This window comes from Callorhinus ursinus, unplaced genomic scaffold (assembly GCF_003265705.2).
Source record: "Callorhinus ursinus isolate GAN/ISIS: 27379988/994484 unplaced genomic scaffold, GSC_fseal_2.0 scaffold1, whole genome shotgun sequence".
Lineage (NCBI taxonomy): Eukaryota > Metazoa > Chordata > Mammalia > Carnivora > Otariidae > Callorhinus > Callorhinus ursinus.
Window position 1 is genome coordinate 39,602,083 of NW_027397063.1, and position 14,549 is coordinate 39,616,631.

The following is a 14,549-nucleotide window of genomic DNA, read 5'->3' on the forward strand; positions in this document are numbered from 1 at the left end:
ATCATTATAAATTATAAGGAGTCACTGGAATTTCCTTCATGCTTTGGGAGAATGTAGGAGGCCAAGAAAAGGAATTTGTATTTTTCAAAATGCTTGACTATTTACTGCTGTTTTAAAAAGAAGTGAAAACCAACAAAAGGAGGGGAGGGCACTGTGGCAACAAATTTCTGGTATCAGGCTTGGCTGATGCATCCAGAAGGTACAAAATACACAACTGCAAAGGGCCTGTTTGCTCAGGGTATTTGAAGATCTGTATGCTCCCCCAACCCGTTTCATGCCGCTAGAAACATAGAACAAACAAAAGACATCCTTTTTGCTTGACAGCTAGTGTACTACAAAAGATAAACATGATTAGGAAATACTAAGAACAGTTTGCATTAGTAAATGAAAAGGAAAAACAGAACATTTTTATCAGTAATCTACAGTCAGGGAGATGTGATATCAGACGGTAAAGGCATATTCCCAGCTTTTTTAGGTTCTGACAGCAAAGTCCTGCCTATTTGATCTGAGAAGGATAGTAGTGAAACTGGGACAGTGTAAGATTTTAAGCTTTCTTTAATCACATAGAACATGTTTCTACTCATTTATTCATAGGTTATTTACATTCCTGTTCCCAGTCTCCCTCACCCTGGGAGTCTTGGCGTTGTGCTGCTGTTCTAGGAAAGCAGTCCTTGCTCTCATGTTTGACTAAATAGAAGAGGGTCTGAAGAGAGAGAGAGGAGTAAAGTAGAACCCCATGTTCCAACCCATTGACCGTACATATAAAGGAGTGATGCTTTTGAACGTGAACAGTCTCCCTCAACAAAAGTTAGACATTAGATTTTGCCCTTAGAATCTGGAAAGCACCAGAGCGGGCCTGAGTTGACACAATGCAAAGTAGATTCAGGCTAACAGGAGCTAAGTCTAAGAAAGCACGTGATATGGGCCAGGCCCTGGGCTACGAGGCCACACATGCATGAACTCATCTAACCTTCACGATGACCCTGGTATGCAGGAGAAAGGAGGGACGGAGAAGTTCAGTGATTTGCCTCAATTCCTCAGGTTTGTAGGTAGTGGTGCTGGGATAAGATCCCAAGCAGTCTACAACCAGAATGTAATACTTGCAAGCAGGGTTATCTGCTGACATGGGGCCTGCTGTGTTATGTATTTTTATCGACATTCCTAAGGCATCCCCAAGGCACTTGATCTCCACTGGTGGAAATGAAGAGGCATGGCTTAAAGTTAGTAAAATCTGAAAAATGAACAAAATATACCTGAGCATGACTTCTTTCGACTTGGAGGAGGAGCAGGCCGCACAACAATCAGATATTTAGGCTCCGCATCTGGAAATGATAACATTATTTATCAGTAAAATTCTCTAAGAGGGAGCAACATTCACGACAGCAAACCCATGTCCTGACTCAATGTTCCCCGGGCCTTAGTCACTGTAACCACAGCACCACTGGATGAGAGGACCCAGGAATGTGGAAAGCTAATACTTCCTGAAACGGTTCAGTCCATTAAGTTTTTAAAATGAAAATTAAATCCAGATTTTCAAAACCAAATGGACAGGAGGCAGGGAGAGAAGTCTTGAATCTTGCTAGACACAGATTCTGTGCCACATTTCCATCAATCCTTCCCTCTGCAAAGAGATTTTTTTAAAAATCCAATCATATCCATTTTGTTATCCTACTCTTCACAGGAGTCAGCCTGATGCTTCAGAATCAGAGAAGGAAAATCATACTTGCATAAGACACCTGAGACACAACAGGATCTCACTTGCTGTGGGATCTGAAACTGCTCACTTCCATAGTAATATGAATGTTCATAATGTTCTCTTTATTTTTATCCTATTTGCATAATTTCTCAGCCTGTTATCATATTCAACCAATCATTTTTGTGAGCAATGTTTAAACAAAGTCACAGTTTCAGGTTGGTATACCTTTCATCTAATATGCTGATGGAAAATAAATTAAAAGAGAATCTCTTAAAAATATGTAGGCTTTGGGGCCCCTGGGTGGCTCAGTCGGTTAAGCATCTGCCTTCGGTTCAGGTCATGATCTCAGGGTCCTGGGATCGAGCCCCACATCAGGCTCTCTGCTCAGCAGGGAGTCTGCTTCTCTCTCTCCCTCTGCCTCTCCAGCCCTCTTGTGTTCACGCTTTTGCCCACTTTCTCTCAAATAAATAAATAAAATCTTAAAAAGAATATTTAGGCTTTAGGGGAGCCTCAGTGGTGCCATTGGTTAAGCGTCCAACTCCTGGTTTTGGCTCAGGTTGTGATCTCAGGGTCGTGAGATCGAGCCCTGTAGCTCTGTGCTCAGGGTGGAGTCAGCTTGAGATTCTCTCTCCCTCTCCCTGCCCCTCCTGCTTGTGTGCTCTGTCTCTGTAAAAATAAATAAGTTAAATCTTTAAAAAAAATTTAGGTTTTAAATAAAATGATGTTTAAACAATCAGTATGCACTAAATCAGGAGCTAATAATTTATCAAATCCTCTTTTTTTGAACTGATGTTTCCAAGATGGTTTTGATGCCCTTAAAATCTGGAAAGCACCAGAGCAGGCTTGAGTTGTGTATATCAATTTAAATATACATAAATAAGCCAAATATACATTGGGCATACTAAATAGCATTTCATAAGCACTTCTACTGAACTGATGGATGACTATTATCTACAATAGTTCTTCAGTAACTTTGGATCATGAAATTCATTCTACACCTAATTTCTTTTGGATGCTGCAGTCAACAAGAGTTCACCCCTGCTCACTCAGACAGAACTCACATCTTTGTTTTGTTTTCATTCTGGGTTTAAATGTCTCCCCTCTATGAGTTTGGAACAGAGGCCTTCTCTACCCAAGGCTTTACAGAACTGACCTCATTCTCAGCTAGAGACAACCTGGCAATTCAGCCACTTTTAATGACTTGAGCGTTTGTTTTTTTCTGGACACCACACACAGCCTTATTTGCTATAAACTGCTACAGTAATTACACTACACAAAGGAAACTAGGTAACCTCTCAAACCGACCTTAGAGCTTTGCCTGCTTACTGATAATTGCCTCATGACCACAACACAGATAAGGGAACATTCATTATGTTTCAGAGTCTTGTGTTTGAAGGCATATCTTGCTTAGTGGAGCTTATACAAGGAATGCTTAACCTAAATCTAAGGTCCCTAGTAGGAATATAATACATTTCCTGATTTTATTTGGGATATAAATCAATGTAAGTATTAAGAAAGTATCACATATTCAGTAGTTTCTATGTGTAGGGTACTTATTAAGCACTTTACATTTGTGACTTCATTACTGCTCATGGCAATCCTACTTGATACATACTATTATCACCACAATTTGTAGAGGAGGTCACCAAGGTAGGGTCAGCTTCAATGGGCAGGCAACATGCCCCGTCACACAGGGCCCCATGCTCAGAAGGGTCTCATGCTTGGTTTAATGCCCTGCTGTCACCATCTTGAAATTCTTAATAGTTTTCTCTTTGCATCTGGGTTTCTTAAGGGCAGTATGAAGGGCTGATAAAGCCTGTGTGTGAGCAGAGGAGACAGGAACAACAGGCAGGCCTACAGTTTCTTCCACTCCCATACAGTGGTCGAGATGCCCTCTCAGCATAGCGTTCGGAGGGACCCAGGACACAAGGGGGTTTAGCAAGACTCTAAGGTCAAACAAGGCAAGCAGACTGCATCTCTGGCTGAGGAAGAGGGCATGTTGCAGATCTGTGAGGACACACTGTTCAAGCAAACCCAAACTCGCTTCCATGCAGATTGCAACACAAACGACCAAGCAATCCTATAGTATCTTCTCTTACTCATGTTAGTTCTCCGTATTTGCCAACCACTTATGCTGAAAAGGGCCACCTAGAAGGAAAGGGGAAGCTTGGAGCAACCCCCAGTTCCCATGCTTCTCCCTTCTTCCTCACTCGTACGGAAGCCTGAGGCAGAGTTATAGAATGTCCATGTGTCAAGAAGTGAAGGAAAAAGAGGAGTTAGTTTTGTGCATTTCCACTCTTCTGTCAAGAATGAAATACACGTGCTGTCTCACCAACAAAGTATGAATTGTGTGATCTGTGATTCTGCTTAGGAGTTGAAGGCCCGTATTTGCATTTAAAACTAGCATTGCACAATGTAAAGATAAATGGCAAAATTCATGTTAATAATTTAAAATTTTAATTTACTTCATCACATTAAAAAACAAATAACACCATCACAAGTTGAGAATCTGTGGAAGAAAGGAAATATTTTAGTAACTTTAATAGACAATCTTCTCCTGCTTTTTGAAACAAGGTCCCTGCATTTAACTTGGCCGTGCAATTATATGGCTAAACTAACTCTGGCTAATTTACTTCTAGAAAACAAAGCTAAATCTCTATTTTTCTTAAGTTACTTTCACTGTGGCAAAGTCTCTTAGACCGTTTTTTATTCCCTTCCTTGATGCACATTAATTCTTCTAGAAAACAAAGCTAAATCTCTATTTTTCTTAAGTTACTCTCACTGTGGCAAAGTCTCTTAGACCCAGTTTTTTATTCCCTTCCCTGATGCACATTAATTCAATTCTACCTCAGTGGTTTAAAAAAAAGCCCTGAAATACTAGAAAAATAACATACGCAGAAGCCAAAGATAGTGCATGATCCAAGACATATGGTTACATGAGCAATTTAAAAGTAATTTTTGTTATGAGCATTTTGCATAAAGCCTCGGCTGTGACAGCCAATTACAAATTGGAACAGATGTCGGGAACTGGGTGCAGATAGGCGGCCTCTCACTACTGATTAGACACTTCCAACATTCATGTATTTCAGCAGTGCTTGCGCTCCATTTGGAATACAAACATGGGAAAATAAAACACCTAAAAAAACAAAATTTCTAATTCAGTTCTGTACTCTGAAATTGTTTGCAGATTTGTAGCAGCCTGGAAATATATACGCTGTAGCTTGATCAGCAATTCTGATAACAACATGCCAAAACACACTACTTCATTTAGAAAATGTATATGATTAAAATGTCATTTTAAGCAAATTTGTGGGGAATGCAGTTACTTTAACTAACTCTCCATTCCTAATCATTAAGCCTATACCGTGTTGTAGGCTAATTACATCTCATTTGCTTAATACTTCAAATGCCCTGAGGTGAAGGATCAGGACAGCTTATCGTTTAAGGAAATCTATTATCGAAATCCTTTATAAAGTACTAGATTTTCTGGTAGTGCAAATAATTCTTCCATAATCGCTCTGTTTGATAAATCCCCATTCTCACATTTTTTATTAGAGGACCTCCACCTTGCAAGCCACACAGAGTCATAGGTTAATTTCTGCCGTGCAAGTTCCCACAAAATAAACATCTAATAAGCCAGGATGATCCTACAGGAAATCATATAAGGGGCTTGAACAAAAATAAAAATTTACCCCTGCCATCTTTTTAACAATTTGGTTTCATATCAAACTAAGTTTCTAGACATAAAAGCATGTACTTTAGATCCTGGAATCAAATCCTGCTTGCTAGTTGCTCCTATAAGGTGAGTGCTTAATGTATGCACATCTGTTTTCTCACCTACAAAATGGGGGGAAAAAAATCACAGTACCTAGCTGCACAGGGGTCTTAGGGATGATTAACCTGTAACAGTGCCTAACACACAGAAATGTTAATTTATGATAGTTGTTAGGGTAACAACAATAACCCAATGAGGATTTCTTGAAAGCAGAAATTTGGGTCTTAAGAGGCCCTGAGGACTTATAAAAAGGAAGGAAAATGTTTAAAGCTTTTTTTTTTTCTTAAAGCAATCACCACAAGCTCCAAAATGCAAAAATTTCACAAAAATAAAATTACACACCATACAAAGATCGTCTGTCCTGACCAGACTCTAAGTAGGCTCTTATGAGCTCTTTTTCAACAAGGCCCTGACTTTGGTCTTCTTTTGTGTTCATCTCTCTGTGATCCAGTTTGATCAAGTGTTTTGCTAAAATGTTTTAACCAGAATCCCCTCTCCTCCGGGCCTGATCGCCTACCTGATCACAAGTGAGGATCCTCTACCTGATCACAAGTGAGGATCGTCATCTTCCACCATGCCCTGATCACCCTGGCCTGCCTTCAGCAAAAATCCTGTCTGGTTAGTTTAGCCAGAGTCCCCCACCCCTTACCCTCATGTTTCTTAGTCATTTTCCATTCATGCACTCCCACCTCCTCGGCTATAAGTTCCCACTTTTCCTGGTTTGTATTCAGAATGAAGTTAAATCTCTCTCCCACACTGCAAGATCCCCCTACGCCTATTGCAATAGTCCCCACCCTTAAATAAAGTCTTCCCAACCATCTTTAACAAATGCCACTGAATAAATTTTCCTTCACAATACTCACATCAATGTAAAAAAATCCTAGAAAATTTATTGGTATGCAGAATCTGGCAGCACATAATACAATAATATATTATGGCCAAATATAGTTTATTTCAGAAATGTATCATAAAAAGAAAAAAAAATAAGCCCACTTCAATGGGTACTAAAAGTCATTTAACTAAATTCAACACTAATTCTTAAGTGATAAATAAGGAGTCAATGGAATCTTTCCTTAATGTGATAAAATAGATCTTAAGACATCTTACCCAACTTTCTGTAATGTGTAGCACCCTCACATGCATTCCTGTTGAGTAGCTCTTCCTGGCTTGTAAGAACATTCAATTCTCATTTTGCTTTCCCTTTTATTAATTTATTTTTAAAAATGCTACCCTAGGATTCTATTTGTAACCTGCTTCAGCTTTTCTATTGAGTATCTGAGACCACAGATTAGGAAAACAAACAAGAGTAATATAACCAACTATAGCATGTGTTCTTTTGGGGACTAAAATGAGGTGGTGGGTTTGAAGCATTACTGGAATATTTACACACAAGATCAGCTTACCAGAATTGCAAGTTAGAACAAACTTGCTCACAAAGACCCAGGTTTAAGTTTCTATGTCCATTTCCCTTTTTGAGGTACCTCCTTGCTTTCCTGAGTATGGCTGTCCTCTGCAAGCTTATTTTCACTTGTTCTCAGGGAGGATCACAAGAGCAGCCGTTTGCAAGTCACCGAGAGTGAATTCATGTTAACACAGTGCCCCTGCTCATGTCTCATTCTCTTTCAATGACATAAAGCAAAGCATATATCCTCTACTAAATACATACAGAGCAATGTGCAGGCTTTACTCTGGCAGGAGAGGGGCCAGGCACTGAAGGGTTAACATGACAGGGCTCTAACGGTCTGGGGCAGGGAAAGTGAACATCATCTCAGACACCCTTCAAGGTTCAGAGAAGGGATTCAAGATGAAAATGAATGTAGAGGTGACTCTGAGTCTGTTAAAGACAGTCCATAAACATCTTTTGTCAGTAACTAGATTTCTATTGTTTAAAAAAAAAAAAAAAGGTCAAATAGGTAGAATTATCCCTCCTGTTATTTGGAGATCTGAAAAGAACAGTGATGCTTAATCTTTGGTTCACCCCCAGAGAGGGGGAGAGAGCTGCCTCTGGGTCCCCCCGCGGAAGAAGCTGAAATCTCTTGCTCTCTGGAGGTAACTGGAGCTGTAGAAAGGCTTCTGGGATGCAGAATGTGGGCCCTAGAAACCCAGCAAGGAGAACACTGGGCACTGAGCTAGAGCCCTGTTCACACAAGGAGCTTCCTCTGAGCAGCTGTACTGTCCTCGCTGGGATTTTGGCCAGTAGGCACCTGATCAGAGGGCAGAGGAACAGAAAACCAGGGTCTTGGGGCAGGCAGGGGCAAGGGCTGTGAATGGAATGGAGCCCCGGGCTCTTCCACTATGTGCAGAAGTTGGGTGGGCTTCCAAATGAACTCCACCAGCTCTTCGGGGTTTGCAAGATTGGGGAGAAAAGAGAGTCCTTAAGAGAAGAAATCTGATTTCCTTCTAATGTAGCAGGTGAGAGTTTACTAGCTTTAATTTGATTTGGAGACATAAAAGCAATATAGTCTCATCTGAATCCCAAATGATAATTAAACAATACTGAATATAAAACTGTTTTAGGAGAAATGGTATATTAAAAATTCAGAGTACCCTATTTCAATGGCTCTAAAACATACCATTCCCCAGCTTTTAAGATTTCTCAAATGCATCCTATGATCGTTGGTATCTTACATGGTTCAGGGGCAGTTGTGACCTTGCTGTCATTACCAGAGATCTTTCTTGGGAAGGTCAAGAAAATGACAGTTTCTAAGTTGGCTGAAGAGGGTCAGTGATTTGGAAGAAAATCCAGTAGAGAAGGGTTTCAAAGCTGCTGTGTTACTAGCATTCTTGCTGGCCCAGTAAGTGGTGTGGTGTGGGAAAACAAGGCTATTGAGAATCAGAGTCAAAGGTGGAAGAGAAGGTTCAGACTCTCAAGGTGAAGAATATTTAGCAGTTACTGAACTTTTTTTTTTTGGTTGTTTATTTTACTTTTAAATTTTGTTTAAGTAATATCTTCCTTGCTCAAGCTCCCAACCCCAGTCTAACCATGAGAAAAACATCAGATAAAACTGAATTGAAGGACATTCTACAAAATATCTAACCAGAACCTTTCATCAAAAATAAGGAAAGTCGAGAAAACGGACACTGTCCACCAGAGCCAAAGGAGACATGACAAAACATAACGTGGTATCCTGCATGGAATCCAGGACGAGAAAATGGATCTTAAGTAAAAACTAAGGAAATCAAATACAGTTTAACTTCAGTTAATAACATATCAATATTGGTTCATTAGTTGTGACAAATGTACAATGTTAACATATGTTAAGAATAGAAGTTGAATGTAAAGTATATAGGAACTGTCTATATGATAGAACAAATTTTCTGTAAATCTAAAGCTATTCTAACACAGAGTCTACTAAAAAAATCATATCTCTTTACAAAAAAATAGATATTTTCATATTATGTATCATTATGTATCAACGAGGTCAAGGAAGTTGTTTCAATAAATATAAAATAAAAGTGCTAGGTGATGCAAAAGCAGCATCATTAATCAACAGCTTTATTGTTTTTAGTTTTATATGAAAGAGTGATGTGATTTACAGTTAAAGGTGTGTTTTAGAATTTGATAAAATAAGGTACCTGGGTGGCTCAGATGGTTAAGCATCTGCCTTCGGCTTGGGTCATGATCCCGGGGTCCTGGGATCGAGTCCCGCATCAGGCTCCCTGCTCCTTGGGAACCTGCTTCTCCCTCTGCTTCTCTCTCTCTGTCTCTGTCTCCCCCCCCGCCGTCTCTCATGAATAAATAAAATCTTTAAAAAAATATTTAAAAAAAATAAGGTAACCATTTTCATGAGATGTCAATGTAGCACACAAGACTACTAATAAATTAAGAATAAAATTACTGACAAAACCTAAAACAAAAGAAAACTATGGCCAGGGAAGTATCCATGCATAAATATTATCAACCCTCCTTTGCATCCACAAGTGTCCATGCCACACCTGGCTGTAATCTGTCCTGAATGGGCACACTCCAAATTAAGTACTCCCTTTAGCTTTTAGCATTTGGCAGACAGCTCCTGTGTCTTTCATCAACACTAACACTGAGTCATGTCTGTTTGAAAAATCCCCTTGAAAAGCCTCCTTGTGTTTGAAGCCCAGGCAGAGAGTTCCACTTACCCGTCAGTCGGTTCTGAAAAAAAAAAAAAGAATCTCCAGGAATGTGGCCAGCGGAGGGGATATGCAAACAGAGCTCCAGCTGGGGCCCTGGGCTCTGCAGTCCTACCTTAGCTGCCTTTGCCTAAACCTGCAGACACTGTCCCTGGCGGGCTGGTCCATGAAGGGGAGCCTCACTGAGAAAGAGAGGTGTGCAACCTGGTGGGGAGTTGGAATATAAGAAGACAGTAAATGCTAATTGTCTACTCATTTCTTGAAAGGCCACTCATCATTACTTCTAAATTTCAGTGGGAGAACCAAACTTACTCCCTACCTGCTCCACCCATTCTCACCTTCCAGTGATAAAATAATAATAATAATAATAACACATGGATACCACTCTACCGAATCCATTTCAGCAATGAGGTATAAAGGATTCATATTTGAACTGCAGTCCACATCCATTCTGAAACCCAGTTATTAGAAAAGGAGAAGCTCAAGTATGGTTGATGCATCCCTCCAGAGGGTAGTATCAACAACAACAAAAATAAAACCTCACCACAAAATACCATCAAGGGACCCTAAAGTAATGACATATTAAAAAGTCAGAAAAGCAGCAATTGACAGATGCTACCAACTCAGGAACATCACCGATACCCTTTCAGAAAGTTCAGTGTCCCTTCCGGAAAAACTCTGATGGGGCATTTTTCTAGAAAATTGGGGAAAGAGCAATGTCTGCTTAGGTACGTGCAAACTCATGGTTTTGCAAAGCTTCATGGAGCCAGAAGTCCAAATAGAAGACAGAGTAGTTACAAGTCATGTCAGGAGTGCACGAAATTTACTAATTTAACTATGAAAAGTTTAGTAATTTTTAATAAATCAGTTAGATTACTAACACTTTGTCCTTAGTTGCACATAAAAATGAAAGTCTGTAGAATTATGAATCATCACAAATTACTAAAAGCCCTCTGACTTTTGGAGTGTTTCTAAGCCCCTGTGGATGATGTGGTAGGCTGAGCATGACATTGAATCTAGCCCAGACTCAGTCCATGTTTTGTTCATTTCTGTACTTTTAAACATGGAAACAGTAATTACACCACAAATGTTTTCTGAAAGAATAATGAGTATGTTCCTCCATGCCATTATAGCCTGGGGTGAGAGTAAAGACGGAGGAACAGAGGCTTTTCAAGAAGAAAGGAAAACATGATTAGAGGTTTGGGATATAGCAAAAGCAAATCATCTTTTTTCTTAAAGCTAGTAAACCGTAATCACTGAATTACTCTCTGATAAACCTATCAGTAGAACTATTTTCTTTGAAGTTTTTGCTTATAATTAATATGTGGTTTGTATGTAAGAATTATCCTTCTTCCACCTGAAAAATTTAAAGCAAATCCTACACTGTTCAGTAATTATTTCCATTACAAAATCAGTTGAATACTGAACCAATCCCCATTTTGACAGGACGTTCTGCTATGCCCCTGGGTCTCAGAGGTCTGGCTACTCTCAGGCCCTACCCCCCAAACAGGCTAGAGCAACAGTAAGGGCTGAATGGCACCACAGCACAACTGCTAATGCAAAAAAGGACTAGTAACAGCCTCCAGCGGCGGGTTTCTAGAATATTCAGTCAAAGATTCGTTCTGAAGGGAGCTGACAGCTTCCACTGGGGCGTTTGCTCCAGGAGCTGTTGTTCAGACTTGTTTGATGGCAGCAAGGAGAAGCAGCCCCTTACGAGAGTAGTGCACAGAGCATGGTGGGAAAGGAGAATGGAGCTGTGGTTGGAAGGGAGGATGTAGGGAAGGAAGGGGTGGACTGAAGGGGTAGGAGGGGGAAAGAGGCCTTTTCCTAAACACAATAATGTGTACTCCCAGAGGCTCCGCTACAGTCCTGCACTCCTCACAGCTTACTGAAACAGTCTTGTAGGAAAAATGCATCCTTTTTCCAGACTGACATTTCAAAGGCCCATTCCATGGAAGAAGACATTGCTGGAAACTTTCTGAGAGTTTTAATTTCAGTGAGGATCGGGCAGGCGATGTGTGGAAAACACACATGTCAGCCAGCGCCAGCTACATTCTCCGCAGGCCCAGTCAATGCAAATAATAAAAACAATAACAATCAGAAGATGAAACCCCTATTTTTATAAGCTGGGGGTAAAGTGACATTAAGGACAAAGTGTAAAACATTTTCCTTCTTCCACAGTCTCTGTCTCAACTTGTCACGGTATGAATTGTGTATTTAATGTTGCACCTGCAGGTGAGTGCAGACTCTCCCTTCTCCAGAAGCCTGACTGCATGGAACCCTCTCCCATCAGGGTCAGCAGCAGGATCGAAGCCAATTACTTCCCACCTCACCCCCCCCCCCCCCCCAGGGCTGAAAAGTCAATCTCCCCTTCCCACAGGCCTACCATCCCAACCCATGGACACCACAGGGTTGCAATCTCTGAACGGAGACGGACTGTGTATCTCAACAGGGGTAGGAGAGGGGCTTGCACCTGCCAAAGAGCCCCATGAATGCACGAGGCAGTGCCAGCTCGTGCAAAGACTGCTGCAGCCACGTCCTGCCGGACGTCACCAAGGGGGTGTGCACACCAAAACCTCCCTGCTTTCACCCCCAAGTCTCTCCTGAAGGCAAAGGGCAGCAGTAGGCCCTGAGTCTGGGTGGGGAGAGGAAGGCCTAGCAGCAGGAGCATGAGGAGACCAGGCTTCGAACCAAACCAGAGGAGGGGCTGGGAGATGGGCACACAGGAACCCAGGCACCTCCGGCTCATCTGACCTCACAAAGAAAGCACAACAGCAAAGCATTCAACTTCTAATGCAGGGCCCTTCTGAGTGCACTGCTCACATGCCCACAAAGCCAGTCCTGACCTGACCTCAACTATCCCCACATACTGACCCCAACTGTGATGTACCAGGTCGCTCTTAATTTCCTGTGGTCCTGGCATCCAGTCTGCAGTAACTCATTCAGCCACCATCCCAAGATAACCCTGCCTTACTTTCCAGCTCTGACAAATTATCTCCCAGACACTGGAAACAAGTATTTAATAAACGATTTCTCTTACCCACTTGCCCCCACAGCCAGTCCACATCCTTTTCCAGTTTAGCAGACCTGTTAGACATTAAAATTGTTGACTTTATTGCCTGTGGTTTTTTTCCTTGCCTGTGTTTTGTATGTGCACCCCACAGAGAAATTCAGTATAGGGTGTTGTCTGCAAACCGGTCTAAGGTTTGGCAAAGGCTTGCTTTTGAAGGGGAGCCTGTAGTGCGCACATTTTCCAGTGAGTTTATCACTCCGTTATTATCTCTACAGGAAGTACTATAAAAAAATCAGGACTTCGTTTGGATAGTTTTCATCTAAATAATAAAAGCTAGGTCACATTAGCTATCAGGTAAAAAGCCAAAGCCTTCAAATCCAGCAGGCCTGTTTCTTTCTTTTTAAACCCTTTAGTCGACATCACATCACCACGTAGGGGGAGGGGGTCAAGAATAATCCCCACAAGAGGGGTTTTTACATAGGGTTCAAAGGACACAATACTCATGTGCCATGGGGAAAGTATGACGGCATGGTGATCAAATAAAGGCACAGGCTCTGGAGCCAGGCTGCCACTTAGAGATTTCTCAACTCCTCTGGGATTTACTGTCTTCATTGGGAAGATGAGGATTTTAATAACTTGTGCTTCCCACGGTAGCTGTGAAGATGTAACCTCTGTGAAGCTCTTGGCCCAGCACATCATAGGTGCTCAACAACATTAAATCATCAGTAGACAGGTTGGTGAGAAAGTCTACTCTGGCATTTGATGAGCAACCTCTCTGCGCCCAGCCTTCTGAATGGAATTCATCAGAGCCAAACCTGTAGTGAACTTCTTGATTTTCTTCCTCTTTTCTCATTGAGGAGTGTCCCCAGTTGCAGGAGAAAAGGCGAGGCTACCAGCTTGGAATCAGATGGTGAAAGACTTGGGGTCCATTCTAAGAGTTCAAGGCTTTCTCTCAAGTATATATTAAGCATATAATTTTTAACTGAACTGGGACACTTGAGAGAAAGGGGAGGAGTATTAATTGTGTCAGAACAACAGGTGTAAGCAATAACTGTGCCTAATAAATAGTGTAGGGCCAATGCATTAACCCAGTTGGATACTTGCTTTTTTTTTTTCCTCCCAGAGATTACCACTCTGGACAAATAGAGATGTTTTATTTTGTTGACTGGAAGCCTCTCCCGTAAACCTGCAATCAAACTCTGGGTAGTCAGCTCCTATACCCAGAGATCTATTGACGCTGATTTTGGAGTACATGAGGGAAGGTAAGACTCGGCTCTGGCCCCAAGGAATTCGCTATGTAGCTGGTCAAAGAGGACACAAATGAAGACAAAACAAAACAAACAAAAACAGGGAACAATCCAAAACAATATAACCAAACGCTGGCCTACACGACATAACACTTCAAGTATGATTGTTAAGTGCCAGGCATTAAATGCCCAGGGAAAGGAAAACTTGTAAGGAAATAAGTGGGCCATTAGGAGACTGGGATTCAATTGTATTCCTTAACTGTGAGATGTATTCCTAAAACTAATGGAAATTTTGAAGTCTACACATGATCTTGTATACCTATTCCCACATAACCCTCCAATTAATCCTTCTCCCAGCAGCTGTCTTTCCTTTGAAGGTATTCTAACAGCAAGCCTCTGGCAACAAATCTGGGACAGAGTATACTTTTGTTTTGGTCCATGACCAAAGGGCCATAAGCTATGTTGGGGAACCCCTTTCGATATAATTAGGAATGAATTTTTTTAAAGTTAGATTTTGGTCTCAGTGAGCTGTGCAATACATATGAAAAAACTGTCATGCTTTATATTGAAATATTATAAATTTATTTTATTTCCAAGAGAAGATAAATTTGGAAACAGTTTATTATTTGGTGAGGTCAGGAAGACCATGAAAACATTATAGTTGAATCCAAGAGAAAAATAGAACTTTGAAAAGATGTTATCTGTATCAAAACA

General features: G+C 41.1%; 1 protein-coding gene across 10 annotated transcripts in view; it reads right to left on the minus strand.

Annotated features, from left to right (window-relative positions):
- The window catches only part of ABI3BP (ABI family member 3 binding protein), a 238,011-nt gene that overhangs the window by 153,592 nt on the left and 69,870 nt on the right, over positions 1-14,549 (minus strand). For all 10 annotated transcript variants that reach the window (XM_073892683.1, XM_073892688.1, XM_073892686.1 and 7 more), the window contains exon 3: positions 1,254-1,322. In XM_073892683.1, coding sequence (XP_073748784.1) covers positions 1,254-1,322 — 69 coding nt within the window. The remainder of the gene's footprint in view (positions 1-1,253; positions 1,323-14,549) is intronic.